This window comes from Cryptotermes secundus, unplaced genomic scaffold (genome assembly GCF_002891405.2).
Source record: "Cryptotermes secundus unplaced genomic scaffold, Csec_1.0 scaffold1406, whole genome shotgun sequence".
NCBI classification, from domain to species: Eukaryota; Metazoa; Arthropoda; class Insecta; order Blattodea; family Kalotermitidae; genus Cryptotermes; species Cryptotermes secundus.
In genome coordinates this window covers 334084-353511 of record NW_019721015.1, presented here as the reverse complement: position 1 = coordinate 353511, position 19428 = coordinate 334084, and the positions used below count along the sequence as shown (strand labels likewise).

At 37.9% G+C, this 19428-nt stretch overlaps 2 protein-coding genes across 2 annotated transcripts; one reads left to right on the top strand and one right to left on the bottom strand.

The window, feature by feature from the left end:
* Positions 1–51: 51 nt before the first annotated feature.
* On the top strand, positions 52–4409 carry LOC111875300 (MICOS complex subunit Mic10-like). The gene is made up of 4 exons (XM_023871429.1): positions 52–158; positions 1125–1172; positions 3162–3274; positions 4115–4409. Exons 1-4 carry the CDS (start codon positions 77–79, stop codon positions 4124–4126), a joined length of 255 nt encoding a protein of 84 aa, XP_023727197.1. The 5' UTR covers positions 52–76; the 3' UTR covers positions 4127–4409.
* Positions 4410–12170: 7761 nt separating this feature from the next.
* LOC111875287 (piggyBac transposable element-derived protein 4) lies at positions 12171–13226 on the bottom strand. Its single transcript, XM_023871397.1, has one exon. The coding sequence runs from the start codon at positions 13224–13226 to the stop codon at positions 12171–12173; it is 1056 nt and encodes a 351-aa protein (XP_023727165.1).
* Positions 13227–19428: the final 6202 nt, after the last annotated feature.

Genomic DNA, 19428 nt, shown 5'->3' with positions numbered 1-19428 from the left:
GCTACAAACGCTACAAATTATCAACCACGGCCAGCACGTGACAATGTCCTCTTTGACGTTATCTAATGTTTTCAAAATGGCAGTCTCAGCGACGTTCGCAGAGGATGAGCTAGGAAGAAAATGGGACAGATGCTTAACAGACGTGGTCTTGAAAACGGGTAACTTTATTTAGTTTGGTTCATTTGAATCAACCGAGTATGGTTAGTAAAGAAAAGTGGGTTATAGTTACTTCCATATAGGACAGTTTATCCTTCGTGTTTCATGTGATCGGAGCAGAAGAAATGTATAATTGGACATTCTAAACATATTATATTTCCATCCGAATACACCATATTTGGAGCATATTTACGTTCTTCAGATGTCATTCTTAAAGTTACATTTACCAGTTAATTCTTATTTCAGCCCCGAACACAAGGGAGCTCATAACTGGTATATCGAGAAATTAGGCATATCAGAGACATCGCTTCCAAACGTAAAACGGAAAGTAAATAGCTGGTTTTGGTTCAGAATTACTAATGCAAGAAGATTAATCACCTTGTGCCCAAAAAGACTAGCAGTAAAGATGACATAGGTTGGATAGCCTATCATGTAGCATAACGATGAAGAAAGCAGTCTTCTGGGATTTGGCACCGTGTATATGTGGTGTTAACCGACGTTTCGGAGGAACGTATCGCCCCCATCTTCAGGGTAGAAGAAAAAGTATAATAGGAATATTTCCACAGTCTGCTTTACCGTTTCTCACGGTGTTGTCGCTTGCAGATTTCTTATACTTTTTCTTCTACCCTGAAGATGGGGGCGATACGTTCCTCCGAAACGTCGGTTAACACCACATATACACGGTGCCAAATCCCAGAAGACTGCTTTCTTCATAGTCACCGCCGTGAAAGCCTCAAATCTTACATGTAGCATAACTGTTTGAACACTTATTTATAATATTTTTATTATATCCTTCTGAGTTACGTATGCTTTGGAATATTATCGCAGACATGTTCCATTATTTTATATCCTGCATTGAATTGCTGAATGAAGATCTTTTTGTTCCCTGAATTAACTTTCTTTGTATAAAAAATCAGTGTGTGCCCTATTGGAATGGTAACAGTGTACACTTCTTTTCTGTGTTTTAGGAGGAGGCTTACTTGTTGGTACTGTTCTAACAGTGTTATTCTTTAAAAGTAAGTATACAACATTTCAACTGGGCCTTAACCTAATACTTTAATTTCGTGTGTCCTGGCTTAATGTGTCTCAATATTGAGTGTGTGTTCAGCACAATCTTCTGCCTCAATTTTAATTTCTCAAGATTTGTTAGCAGTTAGATAATGTTGTCCAACTATGCAATACAGTGATCAGTTCTAATTAAAACCTGAACTTAGTGACAGGTTAGAGAGCTTAGTTATGTTGGTTCAGTTGTTTGAGTTAGTAATTTGTAAAGTAATCCAAAATTCAGAAATGGCTACAAGTGGTCATGGTATCAGATGGGTTGTTCCTATGATACTTTTCAGAACTAAAGAATTTAACTTTGCTTGCTGTCAGTATAACTGACATATACTGGGTACTTCAGACCCTGCTCATAACTTGAAAGAAATAATGTGGTATTTTAAATGTTCAGTTTTTGCGTTATATGTTGATGTTCTCCTGTTTAGGTAGTGCCCTTGCAACAGGCTGATACTCTTTCCAGTGAGACCTACCGACTGTTTATGAGAGTCATAAATTTAGAATTAATTCTGAGTGGGAACAGGCCAGAGAGCCTAATCCATCAGTATGGAGTTGGAGGAGGGATGTTTAGTTTGTATATTCAGAACAGACAAATTAATATGGAGGATTTCAGGTTCTCACAGCAATGACTGTGAAGACTAGTCTTCTGGGTTGTAACATCATGTTGTTCACAGAGAGTGTAACTTCTCAGAACAACAGTGACTGTGAAGACTAGTCTTCTGGGTTGTAACATCATGTTGTTCACAGAGAGTGTAACTTCTCAGAACAACAGTGACTGTGAAGACTAGTCTTCTGGGTTGTAACATCATGTTGTTCACAGAGAATGTGACTTCTCAGAACAGCAATGACTGTGAAGACTAGTCTTCTAGGTTGTAACATCATGATGTTCACAGAGAGTGACTTCTCAGAACAGCAGTGACTGTGAAGACTGGTCTGCTGGGTTGTAACATCATGTTACGTGACTTTAAACATGAGCTAAAAGTTTTTTACTAGATCATCCATTCTATACATTGTACGAGTTCCTCTTAGAGGGACAGTAGTAAGCATAGCAAAACCTCTATTCAGCAATGGAAATAGATAACAAATGGTTGCTTGCAGTATCTTAATGTGTTCGATGATTGACATGGTCATATGTAGGGCTCTTGATTTATTGTAATACTCTTAAAATACTCTTGATGAACTCATAAGATTGGCTTGCATTTTGATTTACATATTGTATCTAATTTGATTATTTATCTGGTTTGATAGTGTGTGTTATATTTGAATTATAGGTTAACCATGTAAAGCATGATTATATATTGTTGACAAATTCTAATCCTTTAGGCATTTGGGCAAAAAGATTTCAAGAATGATGTATTTAATGATGTGATTTGTTCGAGTGTTACTGTTGTAGCAAATATGAATGCCAAATAAAAATGAAATGTTGTTCACAGAGAGCGTGACTTCTCAGAACAGCAATGACTGAAGGCTAGTCTTCTAGGTTGTAACATCATATTGTTCACAGAGAGCGTGACTTCTCAGAACAGCTATGACTGTGAAGACTAGTCTTCTGGGTTGTGACATCATGTTGTTCACAGAGAGGAACATATTACCTCCATGTTCAGGGCAGAAAGGTAAACGAAGCAAGAGCTCACAGAAGTGGGCAGCCAGCTGAGCTTTTTCCTTTGAAATGTTGGACTGTGTCTGAACTACCCATTATAACAACCCAGAAGACTTAAGTGTTCAGTTAAATTAATGGTATGGTGTGTGTGTCTATATATATATACACACACACAGTACTGTAACCAACCCTGTGGCAGAGTTAGTTGTACTGACAGTCAAAACAAATAATTTTGTTTATCTTGCAATACAGTTGTATATTTGTTAAAAAATCACAGACTCAGCAGATTAGGTTACTGTGAATTAGTACCCTGTAAATAGAAGTGATTAATTTTTTAAATGTGTTTTAGGAAGAAGTTGGCCTGTAGTTCTTGGAGCAGGTTTTGGAATAGGAAGTGCATATACAAACTGTGAACGTGATTTGAATAGTATCATACAAGATGGTACATCGAAACCCAGCAAGGTAAAATAGTAGACAATAAATATAATGCATCAATAAAGAGGACTGAAAGGGAGAAACATTTACCAGAGCAAGGCACTCAGCTGAAGCAGTTACATCAGCTACATCTGGAATATTTTCAAGAAAGAGAATTTTCGCCCTCTTAACCCTTACTGTCCATATGTCGTAGAATTGTGCCAGCACATGCATTGGATCATCAGGCTAAATGTTGCCTTATTTACAATATAAATGCAATTATTACCGAGTTTAAATGCATCTGCCAGCTTTTTGGTAATGGGAGCTTTAAGTCCAGATAATAAATATTAATCCTTCATTGTCAAGTCTTTTTATTCAGAAATGCTTGGTTTTACTCTAGGGTTTGAGATTTTGGAGCTGTGGTATGAAGAGCAGCCTTCTAAGATGTACTGCCGTGTAGTCAGTTGAAAGTCAACCAACATTTCAGAAGGACATATCGCCTCAGTCTTCAGGGTCAAATAGTAAACCAAGCAAGAAACCAGCATGAAGCAGGCAGCAAGCAATCCCACATGTCTGCAAGCCATATAATTTTCTTGCAGCCCATTTTATACTGGTTTCTTGCTTGGCTTACTTTTCACCAATGCAGATTGAAGTGACATTTATCTCCAAAACATCTGTTGACTTTCAGTGGACTATATGGGGTTACATTTCAGAAGGCAGAACTTTGCCTGTTGTCGTCTTCAAACCAGTGCTCCGTTAAATACCTATTCCATTATTATTTGTGCGTTAGTGACAGAACTTATGGAGTATTTACAGGTTAATATATATGTCTTGCCCATTGCACATGCCTGCCCCATTTTTTCTTGCATGGTTTGTTTTTATTTCTAGGCAAAGAAATGATTATGGATGTCATCATGACCAGTATCATCTAAGAAGTGTCCGCAGTTTTGTTCGGTGGCGTTATTGGTGAAATCTAGCACTGTGTAGTGCATCAGCTCTGTTAAGTAGATACAGAATTAGAAATGAAACTATAATTTAGGTATTTAATTTTTGCTAATTCTTACGAGTGTCATAATAAATTTACTGTTACTACATTTTTAAAATCACAAACTGTAAAAGGAACCTCAGATTTTGTGCTGTTGTAAATATGAAATATAAACCTAAGAAACTGTTTCTTGATACATATGGTCTGATTTATTTTAATTTAATATTTAATGTAACGAAGAAACCATATACCACTACAGATATCCCCTAACTTATGTGATTTTTTTAGTGAAGATTAAAAAGTGATTGCGTTATTTGCCTAAAAGAAGAAAAATAGAATTCATAAACTGCCATAGTGAATGGTTTTAATGTTAACCAAATTAAACATTCTTGAATGAAAATTAGAGGCAGTAATATCAAAGAAATAATAAAGTGCTTATTTACCAATACCACTCTCAAGAACACAACTGCCATGTAAGTTGGGGGATTTTAATAGCTAGTGGGGTGGAACTAAGTCCCTTGTACTGCGGCCACTTCTGGCCTATTGTACCAAAGTTAGGGGATACTTGTATAAGCCATTTCACACCTTTGTATCCTACGTTCAAACCCATTGCCTAATCAGGCCCAGATATAGAAACACACTCACTAACAACAAAGCAGTTCTACCAATAATCTCTACAGCTATGGATACATCTTACCTATTCTGAGCAAGGCACAAGAAACTCTTGAATTTGGTGCATGAGATGCAGAAACAGGTTGTTGTTCTTATTGGAGATGGTGGGTTTCCCCATGCACTTAGACCAGATATTGGTCCATTGTGCGTCCCCCTGTGATATCCTACCAGTCTCTATACCCTACTGGTACTGGCACGTGCCATCAGTCCCAACTCAGCCAGCGAGTTCGGCCTCTACTGGCTCAGCAGTATCTCGATGCTTCCCCCGTCTACCAGAGGCGTTAGAGACTACTGTTGGGTGGGAAATGTCCTGAATTTGGCTCAGAGGTCCCCTTGAGACATGAGGTTCTTTTACGTGCTGTAAAGCTACGACACGGGACCCATGGCTTAAAGTCCCTCCCGGAGGACTTGTTCCCTGAAATTTTCCGCCCTTAAAACTTCCACAACCTCCACCAGGTTTGAACCCGCGTATTTTGAGTTACGAGGTGGGAGCGTTACCCCTAGACTACATAGGCCGCTTTGCAGAAACAGGTACTCCACTTTGTATGAGAGCTGCAAAAATCCTGTATTGTAAGATTGCAGAACTGACAGAATTTACTTTCCTTATTATTCATGTTCATGAAATTCTGAGAAGGAATAATTTTATATATAATTTCATATTGGACAGTACAGTGAAATGTGATGTGTAGGAAATGTACTTTCATGCAAAATATACATTCCCTACAGAACGGATAATACTTTGTAAGAAGAGGCACCAACTAAATAATTAACATTAATATTATTATATCTACATCACGAGCCTCCAAAACAGTTTATTGTATATACACAAAATACAGAATACTCAAATTTGTCCATGGGAACACAACAAAATCACAAAAACCAATGACTGACTCGATGATGTAAAGCATCAATCGAAAAATTTTATACTTGTTTTATACTATAACTTTTGTTTTATATAATCTAATTTATTGTATTTTTATGCCAAGTATTTTAATATAATTAATATTATTGTATCCAATTTTATTAGTACTGCAGTTCAATGGTGTATATATGATAGCCATGTATTTGCCTGATGATAGCTTGTAATAGCCGAAACATGTAGCAGAGCCAAACTAGGCACTGACCTTGATATAGTTGTGTTGTGACAGTTTTAATAAAGAAACTGTATATTATGACACAACTGGATGCATGAAATGAAAATCCACATAAGTAAATATTTGTCTGATAATTTCCCTGTCCAGAATGGTCTAAAACAAGATGCTTTATCACCACTGCTTTCAACTGTGCTTTAGAATATGCCATTAAAAATGTCCAGGGAAACCAGATGGGACTGAAATTAAATGGGACACATCAGCTGTTGGTCTGCGCTAATGATGTGAATTTACTGGATGATAATATAGATACTATAAAGAAAAACGCTCAGACTTAAATTGATGCAAGTAAGGAAGTTGGTCTAGAAGTAAACGCAGAGAAAACTAAGTATATATGTTGCTGTATAATCACCAAAATGCAGAGTAAAATCATGAGATAACGATAGGAAACAGATCCTTTGAAAATATGGCACAGTTCAGATATTTGGGAACAATGACAATAAATCAAAACCTGGTTCACAAGGAAGTTAAGAGGAGATTGAACAAGGGTAATGCTTGCTACCATTCAGTCCAGAACCTTTTGTCTTCTCATCTGCTTTCCAAAAAACATAACAATTAGAATATATGAAACTATAATTTTGCCTGTGGTTCTGTATGGGTGTGAAACTTGGTCTCTGACATTAAGGGAGGAACACAGACTGAGGGTTTTTGAGAACAGGGCATTGAGGAGAATATTTGGACCGAAGAGATGGTGAAAACTGCATAATGAGGAGCTTCATAACTTCTACTCTTCTCCAAATATAATTAGAATGATCAAGTAAGGAGGATGAGATGGGCAGGCCATGCATCACGAATGGAGGAGCACAGGAATGCATATAGGATATTGGTGGGAAAGCCAGAAGGAAAGAGACCACTGGGAAGACCAAGGTGGGTGGACAATATTAAAATGGATCTTAGAGAGATAGGATGGGAAAGTATGGATTGGATTGATCTGGCTCAGGATAGGGACCTGTGGAGGGCTCTTGTGAACACGGTAATGAACCTTCAGGTTCCATAAAATGCTGGGAAGTTCCTGAGTAGCTGTACTATTGGTGGCTTCTCAAGTACTGCTCAGCTCAGTGAGCGAGTGAGTGATGCCCATGTTTATTAGTAGCCAATGTAAGTGTACACCCCGTTTTTGGGGGGAGGTGACACCTATGGTTCCAGCTAACATGCTGATGATAAGAGAGTAATGCAATTTTGTTCTTCAGGACTCTATATAAGAAACATCTAGCAACAGGTGAATTTGAAAGCAAAACTTTATTGTGGGCTTGCAGTCCAAAAAGATTACAAATGCTTCTCAAAAGGAAATATGGAAATCCATTTTATGGTGTGAAATGTTTTCATACAGTTTATTAAAATTTCATTTGCACCCTGTCAGCACACAAAAGAATGTGGTACTTTTTCATCATTCTCCCAAACCAATGAGTGACCCCATATTTCACAATATATATACTTGTATGAACTCCAGTCATGTTGAGATTTTCCACATGCAGGCAAGCGCACACACATGCACAAAAATCATTGACGGACTTCTAGGTGATAAAAACAGGTAGATATGACTCTCAAATTCTTTTGAGCAAGAAAAAATTTCACTTTGTACAATGATTTTTCGGTCTAAAACCTCAATAACTTTCAAATAATTTCTTCTGCTTGTCTCCCTCTGCATCTTCTCTATTTCTGCATGCAATGTCACTGTCTCATGAGAAGGGACAAGCAGTGTACTTTCACACATTATGAATAAGTGGCTACTGTTACAAATCATGATTACTGTGGAAAAATTTGTCTACTGGGAACAAATTCTCATTTTAATGCTCCAAGTTCTTCAAAATTCTCATCTCAAACTCAAACATTTCCAGACACGCCCAATAAAGAATGTACTCATAATGTGAAGTACATTAATCTAAGCCTATTTTATCTGTAGTCATAATGTGAAGTATATTAATCCAATAATATTATACTGTAGCACTGTGCTGGACTTTTCACTTAGTGTCTACTAGTTTTTATGGCCTCACGTGCAACACTAATGCTCATGTTTTCAAAACAAGACATGCAGCACATCACACAACAGAAAGAAATACAAGCCCCACATCAAACACACATGTGCACTGAAGGGTCTTACATATTAACATCTGAAGTAACGAAACAGAAGATAGTAGTTTCCTCATCCAATAATATTAGCAACTGATGATGACCACATTGATGGAAACATGTAGTGAAAAACTTTTTAAAGTGAATATCTTTTAATAGATTTTATAGAACATTAGTGTTTAATGTGAGACAGTAAAAAACTGACACTAAACAGTAATCCATGCCTATTTTAACTTTAATGTCTATTTCAGGCGTCACCACTGTACTTCATCTTTCTGGATAGTGAAAACTTGTATAAAACACATTCTCCTTGTATAACAGTTCAAGTTCACTCATAACCTCTGTATCAAAAGTTATATTTTAACAATCAACTACATCAGTGTTCTTGATAAAGAACTTTTTAAACACATGGTTTCAGTGGCACACCATAACTATAAATTGTGGGTTCACAGTCCAAAATCACTACCTTTATTCAGCCACATGAAGATCCATTTGGTTTCATCCAAGCAAATAAATTCAACAAATTTTGTGACATTCATGCTTTACTTGCACCCTGTACCTCTAATGCCATGGCAGTTCCATTATATATATATAACGAAACAAATTATTTCTTTTTACAAAGATCTAGATATTAAAATCCATACAGAATGTTTAACTATGTATAAAGCTCTGAATTACACTACAGAGGATTGGGATAAAGTACTAGTCCATCTGAAGCAAAATTTTAGTTTTCTAATTACTGTTTTATAAAAACTATTTTACATTTAAAAACATAAAAAGATACACTTGTGGGTTTTCTGTAACATTATAATCTACAGAGAGATTTAATTTATACAGAAATAGTTCTACATTATGTTGTTATATTTGATTCATATAATTCATTAAGAACTGCTAACTAGAATATTACAAAGTGCATTTTTTTTAATTAAGATGTATTAGTATTACCCACAAAAGAGAATTTTATAATTAATTTGCATTATATCTTTCATTTAATTCATCACGTGGGTCACTTACTCCAGAGTGACTGGTGATATAATACATCCCAGATGCACGGAATGAAATGGGGAGTAACATGCCTTAACTTGTGACAAGTCAGTTTTCAGGAAAACGAGAAGTATCTTTTGATAGCCAAGTGTTTAGTAAAATTTTCCTTGCCCTGTCTCCAACTGTTTCTCAAACACAGAGGCCAGTTCTGGTAGCTCTGAGCCACTGCCTTCTTCTTCAAATCTTTTTGCTTGCACTGTCCCTGTTACAGCCTGAAACAATGTGTGGCAGAAATGCACATCTTCCCTTACCCCCGGCCCTTCAGTTATTTTGGCTCTGGTTAAGGCATGCTAACTGATACTCTGTAACTACTTTGTGTGCCTTTGGCTTAAGGGACTAGGCTGCACTGAATGTTAAAAGTCATCCAATCTTTGGGCAAATGTTGCAGTTTCCATCTTCATTAATGACTTTGGGAAGGGGGTTTGTGAACTCTCATATATTTGAAAATATTATATCCTTTCTTTTTATGAAAATGTAGGAGCAATGTTGGTGTTAATTTGACAGTTCTCTGTAGATCAAACCAAACTGCATCAAAATGAAATCTACGATGAAATGAATCAAACCTTAGTCATCAAAGAGCAAATCAAATATTCATGACTTAATACTATGGCATGTAGGCCCACTGCTATGCAACAACTGTGAAATAAGCAGTAAAAGCAGTCTGCTTTTACCGGTTCTCACGGTCTCTTCTCTTGAGGATTTCTTATATTTTTCCTTCTACCCTGTAGATGGAGGCAATATGTTCCTCCGAAACGTCAGTTAACACCACATATACATGGTGCCAAATCCCAGAAGACTGCTTTCTTCAACATAAACTGATTGGCAGTAAACCACAAGTTGTACAGTAACTACCTCTGTTGCAATTAGAGGACTGCGTGGGTTCAGTTCGGGTGAGCTGTTGCTGTGAGATGCTGATAGGTGAGGCCAGGGACAGTTTGGGAACAATATCTGTTGCTAAGTAAGGCTCCACAAACAAGCATCTTTCCATGGAAACAAGAGAATACAGCAAAAATGGAAAGTGGCATTTTGTACACGGTCTGTGCTGAGATGTTACAAGAAGGACAAGTCAGCTGTTGCAGTTAGAGTCAAGGACAAGCCAGGGGAGTGTGCGAGTTACAGCAGGGACAGGAGAAGCAGAGGATGAGTAGGCTACTGAGTTAACAGTCAGGCAGTAAGTCAGCTACACCAGGTCTTGATTGGATTTAATGATATGAACAAAATGGGTGTTGGACAGGGTGATTCTTACGGACTTTACTTCATATAGTGGGTTCACGCTCAACTCCCATTTGGCATAGGTGGTGTCAGGGAAGTTTGCCGCCTGGCCACAGCTGTGTGCAGTGCTGTGTGAAACACCAAAACAAGCTGTGAACTTGATGTCCCAGTACTGGGATTCCAGAAATACTGGACATAGAAGCTGGCATCACTGACATCCCAGTGCTGGGATTCCAGAAACACTGGAAACTGAAGATGGCATCACTGAATTTTCAGTGTTATGCCATCACGAAAAAATACCCAGAAGAAGCTTGTGTAGTGAATAAGTATACAGAGTGTACCAGGAGGAAACGCCAATATTCTGGAAGGTTACAGTATCAGTCACTGTAAGCAAAAAAAAAAAGTGTATATGTACATGTGTCCTATTCCAAATAGTTTCCAAGATAGAGCTATTTCACTGAACGGTTTCAAAATTGTTGATAAGAGAGAGATATTACGTACTGTTTCTAATACTAGTATATACTGTTCAAGTGACAAAGTTGGTACAGTTTACCTAGTACTTCAGACAAGCAGCAGCCAATAACTTGCAAAAATTGATAAGCAAATAAGAGATACAAAGAGAAATGAACAGAAACTATGAGAGCCAACAAAATATATGTTAACTGAAAACAAAAAATCAAGGTGAACCACCTTATTATTACTAAAGCAGACAAAGGGAATACAACAGTCATATTAAAGGAGGAGGATTACAACAAGGAAATCGACAAGTTCATAAAAGGCAATAAATTCACAAAATTAACACCCAATGTTACAAACACACTGCAAAAAAGTGTTCGTAACTACTTAAATAACAGTAAATATATATAATAAATAAAGATGAGAAATGGAAATTTATGAACCCAACAGCCCCAATGATACATGCAATAGTGAAACTACATAAAACAGGAAACCCAATAAGACCCATAGTTAACTGGAAAGATTGACCAGTATATGAATTGGCAAAGGCACGTAATAAAATATTACACAACAAACCAGAGCTACCCAGTGCATTTAATGTCACGAATTCAAGAACTCTTTAATACAAGAGCTCGCAAATATAGATGTAGATGAGCACATACAACTTTGCTCATTTGATATGGAGAACATGTACACCAACATCCCAGTAAGTGACCTACTGAATATAATAAGAGATATCATCATTAAGAACTATGCAACAGCAACAGTAGAGTATACAGAAGTACTGAATTTGCTAGAGCTTATTATTAATCACAATTACATACAACATAACAACCAATACTACAAATAGATAGAAGGTTTAGCAATGGGAGCCCCAACTTCAGCAATCTTACCTGAAGTATGAGGGGGTACCCAAAAGAAACCGAACTCATTTTTTTTTAAACTTATTTATTCAAATTTTAAGCACAAACCTTCAATCCCCTTCAAAGTACTCTCCACTTACACTAATACACTTGTCTAGTCTTTTATTCCATTTTTCAAAACATTGTCTAAATTCATCTTTTCAGATGCTTGACAGCGCCTCCGTCGTTTTTTTCCTTCACCTCAGCAACATCAGCAGAACGCTGAAAAAAGGTTTTGATCATTTCAGGAGTCTTCTTTCAAAGCACAGCATGCTTCCACGCGACCTTGTTTTTGTTCAGCAGTCAGCAGTCGTGGCACGAATTTCGCAGCCACCCTTTTCATTCCCAAGTCTTCTGTCAAGATTCGCTGAACTGAGCTCCAAGTCACTCCCGACAGCTCCACAATTTCTTCAATGGTCCGTCATCGATCTTCCTTGATGATTTCACGAATTTCAAGAAGACTTCAAGATACGAGCCAAAACAGGGGAGTTATAAAAATTATCCATCCACACTGTGTGTCTGCGACCCAGAAGATTTTCTAAGAGTGTTACTACAATTGCTGTAGTTTTGTTTGTCTCTGCAGTCACATACTGATTTGTTAGTTCCATTCCTTGTCCAGTATAGACAAGAAAGGACCAAACATAACCAGAACTAGACTCGCAGAGTTCAAACGTTTTGATACCAAATTTCGCAGCCTTGAGTGGCAAGTACTGCTTGAAAGACAGACGACCTTTCCATAGGGTCAAGGATTCATCTATGGCAATGTTGTGACCTGGAAGATAGAGAATCTGAAATTTTCTACTCAGGTGCTGAATGACGGGATAAATTTTGAAAAGTTTGGAAGGGCCTTGGTACTCATTTTGCTTGCTGTTGTCCGAAAAATGCAGAAATCTCATTATGACCTCAAGTCTTTCCAGAGGTAAGGTCTCTGCAAAAAACGGAGTGAACAGCAGGCGGTTCTTTGAGTAATAAGACCTCAATGTAGGCCTCTGATCAATGCCAGTCAACATAATTAGTGCCAAAACCACGTACATTTCGTCCACTGTCACATCTTCCCACTTCCGAATCCTAGAGCGAAATGTGAGAGGTCTGGCGATTTTCGATATTTCCTGTTGAGCATACCTGTTCGTTTCATCAACAATCAGCTGCACAAGGGAAATATCGAAAATGCTTTCAAAAACACTGATGACATCTAGTTCGGCAGTGTCGAACTGGGGACCACACACACCACAAAACGATTCTCGCGAAGCGTGAAACGAATCGATATCTTCCCACACAAATCTCCTGGACACCTCTTCCAGTCCATCGTGGGCCATGATATCCTCAGGATCACTGTCCCTTTCACTAGCACTGATGGTTTCAGGTGGCACCAGATGTGTATAATCATAGTCCGATGCACTGTCATCATCGGAACTATAATTACTTAGGGTTTCGTCGTCCAATACTTCGTTCAGCACGGTCACTTGTTCGACCTCCATCAGCACACGACTTGTAGAAGGGCCAGCCATGATAGGACTCAAAGTTTTGAAGTAAACTGTTGGTGGCCTGGTGTATGGAAATTATGAAGACACGCGTCTTTAGCTTGCCAGCTCAGCTGCAGCAAATTCAACCTTTATGTTATCATAACAAGGGGTTGGTGTTATGCGTTTCATATTCCATCCATTTTGGCTGCAGCAGATGTCACAGGGGTGACCACAGAATTCATGAAGTTATTCTAAGAACTGGCTGGTATGTAGTTCACGAAAGCAGCTTAGCTTTCAGGACAAAATTTCTGGGCATCCCTTGACTCAACCACCAAGGTCAGTACGATAAAATGGAGTCAACTGGAGCGATAATACATGAAGGAATGAGNAAGGAACATGCTTTTCCTGCAAGACAGGCATAGGTAACGATGACGCAACGCAGCTAAACTCATGTTTCATATATATATATATATTGTTCTTCTGACAACAGACCAGCAAAAAATCTAACAATCTACAGCAAAACCATCAATTATTATGGGCGTTATAACATAGGTGTGCAGCTGGACGATACATAGACGTCGAACCCCCGCGAACGATTTAAATCCCTTGACAAAACATACACGTCAAACCGCGCTGAGTGGTTAAGGTAAAACTGTTAAGTTTTATACAAATAGAGGCATGAACCAGACATCCATCTTGCACCTAGCACTGCTGTTTGTAACCTGTTTCATGGTACATTTTACACTGTACAGCCTGTTTTGGGGAAATTGAATGAGTGGGTACATAGTGATTTTTCCCCCTATGGCATAACACTCTACTCCCAGTTATACTCCATAAACACAAAGCTAAGTGCAAGGTACCCAAATAATGTCCAATACCAGCATACCTCATTTTATGGCACTTTGCAGATATTGTGTCTTTTACGCATTGAAGGTCTGTGGCAACCCTGCATCAAGAAAGTCTAGTGGCACAATTTTTCCAACAGCATGTGCTAACTTTCTGTGTCTGTGTCACATTTTGGTAATTCTCACAAATATTTCACTTTTCATTCTTATTATTATATCTCTTATGGTTATCTGTGATGTTACTATCAAAATGGGCCACGTCATAGCTCAAGCGGTTAGTCACTAGCTTCCCACCATGGCAGCCCGGGTTCAATCCCAGGTCTGATCAAGTGGGATTAGTGGTGGACAAAGTGGTGCTGGGGCAGGTTTCCTCCGAGTACTTCGGTTTCCCCTGCCAATCTTCATTCCACCCATTGCTCCACAATCACCCTCACCTATCATCTGGGGCTGGTACAACAGGCCAGAAGTGGCCGCAGTACACCCGACTAGCATTAAAAAAAATTACTATCGTAATTGTTTTGGGGCACTGCTATCGAACAGCATCACATGCTACAGAGAAATCTTTCATGAGAGGAAGAGTCAATTGATCTGGTAAATTTCACTGTTGTCTTATTTTAAGAAATTGCCACAGACACCCCAACATTCAGCAACTACCACCCTGATCAGTTTGCAGCCATCAACATCAAGGCAAGACTCGCTGAAAGCTCAGATGATGGTTAACATTTTTTAGCAACGAAGTGTTTTAATTAAGGTATGTACATTGTTTTTTTACACATAATGCTATTGCATACTTAATAGACTACAGTATAGTGTAAACATTACTTTTCTATACACTGAGAAACCAAACATTTCATGCGACTCACTTTATCGCAATATTCATTTTACTGCAGTGATCTGGAACCAAACCTGTGACATCTCTGAGGTATGCCTGTATATCTCTGATGATACATCATACCCGAATAAGCAGTCTTACACAAAAAGAGTACTGCGTGTATGGCAAGATCCTCTGTAGAGTGATTCTGGTTCCCATCATGTATTGAAATCAGAGACTAGTGGCCATCTAATAATGATGTAGCAATCTATGTCACTATCCACTGAAAACACACCTTCAAAGGCATATTAGATACAAATCAAGCAAGAGCATACCATACTCTCAACTGACAGCTGATTGTTCTGACACTGGTGGCAGTTACTCTCCCAAAGTATCACATAATTCTTTGTAGCTTAAATTGTAGCAACTCCATTACAAATTTTAAACACTGAAAGTTTTGTGCGAAATAATGCAACAAGCATCATAACTTGTTAAATCGTTCTCCTTCACAGTTTTTATGGCACTTTCAAAAAATTACAGACTCTTTACTAATTCCAAGGCTGAGTATGAGTAATGTGTATATATTTCTAAAACCTACATAACAGTCTGCTCAATTACACATATTAGAAATTGTATGAATTATTTTTCAGTGCACAAATATCAGAACTGCACTATCATTACCTAGAAGCCTTATGTACAAAGTTACAGTAAATAATGTGAACCATTCAGATCATGCATTACTTCTATGGGCATTTCAACAGCTGAGGAAATGTAGACCGTGCAGCGTAATACAAGGTTATATATAAATAACAACAGAAGTAGTCATGAACAGTTCTGTCTTCTGGGATGTACTGCCATGTAGTCATGTAGTAGTTACCCATTGCCTCAATTTTCAGGGCAGATGAGTGAGTCAAGTAAGCCAAGTATTATGCTTGTTGCTAGCTGGGTCGCGTCACGTCTGACCCTGATGATGGTGGGAGTGTGTTTCTCTGGAACACTGGTAAACTTCTACAAGACTATGTGGCATCATATCCAAGAACACAGTACCCTTTGTAGTCACTGCCATGAGATCAACTCACAGATGTAGACATGTTGTTGACAGGCAAGTTCCTCTAAGTCAGTGTTCCTCAACCACTGTATCAATTATACCAGGCCTCTGTCTTATAGAAAAAAGAATTTACCAGGCCACAGTCTGACAGATGTTGAGAACCACTGCTCTAAGTTATAACTACCAGACCATGTATGGTGAAATTTACAAGTTTTTAAATCCATGCTGGGCAATTAAATGGCTGCTACTGCTGTTGTGCAAGGAGTAAGCTCTTTATCTGCAATATGGCTCCAACAACCTGCCACTTTCACACACACATAGATATAAAAGAATAGAAATACAAAGAAACTATACACTGATTATTAAACAACTGCCACAAGCCAGCTTGAATAAATGACACAGAAAGGCTACCACCCAGTCTCTTATCCGTGAATGACAAGTGAATGTAAAATGTTAGGAATTATTGAAAATTGTTATGGGCAAGATATATTATTGCCAAATATGGAGAGCCCCACACAGCAGTCCCACACAATGTGTTTAGATAATTACAGAATAATTCGTAACACTGTCCAATGTGATTCAATTTGTAGATATCTGCTGCCTTTACATGTTTCGGTCAGCTGTAACATATGTATTAATGAGCTTTTCAATAGAAGTTCCTAAACATGTTGATCCTGTGCATTATGAAGATGGTTACAGCTGACCGAAACATGTAAAGGCAGTAAATATCTACAAATTGAATCACAATGGACGGTGTTATCAATTATTCTATAGTAGTTTATTAGTGTGATGGACCAGAATGAATAAAGTTAAGTGTTAAAATCAGTTAATCCTAACACACAACAATTTAAAATATAATAAAAATGTGTTTCAGTTTATTAAAAAATTCACTTATTTGTACAGAATTTATAAAAAAAAAAGTTAAGCTATCCCGGTAACAGGCCGTATAGGCCCATAGGGTTGTGAGATGTCAAAGCTCCCACATTTAGACAACTGGCTCACAGATGGCAAATGAGGTTGTCAGCCTTATGCACAGACCGCCCTTCACCCCCAGAAAGATTCCTGGTACTCATTTCTGTTAAGAGACTGAGCCCACCCCAGGGCCATAGTGTGAAAGGAAGGATTAGGTAAACTGAAAAATCCAACAACCTTATCAGGAATCAAAACCACAACCTTTCGACTTGTAGCAGAGTGCCTCAACCAACTATGCAGTGTTTCAAAATGAGAACTGAAAAAATTTCCAATTAAGAGTGCTATTTTCTAGGATATAATGCTGTATAGTCTGTTGAAAGTCAACTGATAAGCTCTGCTTGCCATCTGCTTTCACGCTGGTATCTTGCTCTGCTTATTCTTTGACCCTGAAGATGGAGGTGACATGTTCCTCCAAAATGTCGGTGGACTTTCAATAGACAACATGGCATTATATCCCAGAAGATAGTACTCTTCATAACCACCGGTGTAAGAACCTTAAATCCTACAAAGTATCTAACGATTCCCCATAGTTTTGGTGACAATCATCACATAGTAAGTTCTCTTTTATCTAGCCTGCATAGGGAATCTGCTAGCTGCAGCGAAAAAATCTCACAGAACCCAAACACAAAGTCAAAACAACTTGTTCTCACTTTAATTCTTGTGACAAATTCTTCCTAAGGCACACAGCTTGATACATGACAGATTTCGGACACATATAATGTAACATGGTCACAAATTTAACTAGCCTCTACTACTCTAATGGCACCAGCATGAAGGAAAACTGGTAGCACACCTAGTGGTGGCTGGGAGGAGATCGCATGGCAACTGAACATATGCACATTGCAAATTTGTTTCTGAGTAACTTCAGGTGACTGGCTGTCAATATAATGAGAGCCCTTTAATTTACTTTAATTTAGGATTAGTGGCCACAGTGATCACACCACAGTTTCTGGTTCACTAACAGTTTCTCCAAAACACCACCACACATGGCCTTTTTTATAACACCTAAATACAGCTACAAAATATATTACAATATTTAAGAACCTTAATACTAAGGATAGGCATTTCTGACCTATACAAAATGATAACTCACTAAATATCATACACACTTCCCAGATGCAGTATACAGGAGTAGTTCATTTGACCAATGGTGCTACTTTACTGGACATTCAATTGAAATTTGATTGTCTTCAGAATGTTTCCTGAATAATCAAAATTACTTACAACAAAAATATTGTATTAAGTCATAAAAAATACGACCATCCACTGTTTAAAATGTGCAATGCTGCATACATTTTGTTCTACTTATAGTGACTAGAACAAGGGTGAAACACATATTTCAAAATATGAAAACATGCAAAAACAAAATCTTTACATCATCAATTAATAAAATGTTGGCATTGGTGTGGAAAATGCATTCGAAAAATCAGGAACTGTATATGCAAAATTTTTCACATTCACAACCAATTGCAAGAGGTATGTATGAAACAAATGACAACACAACACACAAACACTGTTATGTCAATAAACAATGTTAGAAATCTTTTGCAGTAACATTTACTTTCTCATACTCTGTATTAATACATTCTTTGGTATATTACCTACTTTCCACCTATTTTGAAGACCTCAGTCTTTACATCTTACAGTGATTCCTTCTGCCAAAAACAGAAACTGCAATTGCCAGGAATTGTTTTTTTTTCTGAAGCATCAAAGTTCTCAGAATCAGAATAATATGAGTAAAAGGAAAATGTAGAGTTGTCCCTGTGCTTAACTAATTAAGCACTATGCTATGAAGGCATATGGGGCAATGGATGTATAGACCCACGTTTTCTTGACCTCGGCACTAGATGGAGGTGAGTGGCCAGCTTCATGCCTCAGCCACTTTACCCCTGGGGAAAGAGCCCCCGATACCCATCTGACAACAGACTGGGTTGGCCCCAGAGTCAGTCTGGACTACATGGAGAAGTGAAAATTCTTATCCCCACCTAGACTCAAACTCCGACCCCTTGGTTTTCCAGCCTGTGGCAAGTCACTATACCAACTGAGCTATCCTTGCTCTAAATAATGTGAGTACAGAAAACAATACTAATCTGGCTGGCAAATAACCGATGATTAAGTGGCAATCCATCTTGAACAGTACTTAACTGAAGGTGCAGAATAAGACTGTTCTCATAAGTCGATACAACAAACTAATACTACTGTCATCTTACAAAACACATACAGTTATCTAGACGAATTCACTGCTCCATTGAAAACAAAATTACTCCTTATTCAAACCCGACTAACATTCTGACATGGTGAGGACTCGGGTGCTATGCAACATACTTCTACTATGCTGGCACTGTGGATGTTACCTTGCAGCACAACAACCATAACCAGTTACCTCCAATAACTGTGTTTATTAGAAGATTCCCACAATTTTTAAACAGTACATATAAAATACTTTCTGGTTAATAGGGGTCAACAATAGCTTTCTATGATTCTGAATAAATCTCCTTTCTTGTCTATTATCATTCTAGAAGTCTGTATATTCAATAACACAACACCACAAATAAATTAAATAAAAATGAC

What these genes read in the sequence shown, in the direction of transcription:
- LOC111875287 (XM_023871397.1), bottom strand. Translation starts at nt 13,226, where the DNA reads ATGGCTGGCCCTTCTACAAGTCGTGTGCTGATGGAGGTCGAACAAGTG.
- LOC111875300 (XM_023871429.1), top strand. Translation starts at nt 77, where the DNA reads ATGGCAGTCTCAGCGACGTTCGCAGAGGATGAGCTAGGAAGAAAATGG. An exon ending in AGACGTGGTCTTGAAAACGG is followed by an intron (nt 159 to 1,124) that starts GTAACTTTATTT and finishes TCTGTGTTTTAG; the next exon opens with GAGGAGGCTTACTTGTTGGT. An exon ending in AACAGTGTTATTCTTTAAAA is followed by an intron (nt 1,173 to 3,161) that starts GTAAGTATACAA and finishes AATGTGTTTTAG; the next exon opens with GAAGAAGTTGGCCTGTAGTT.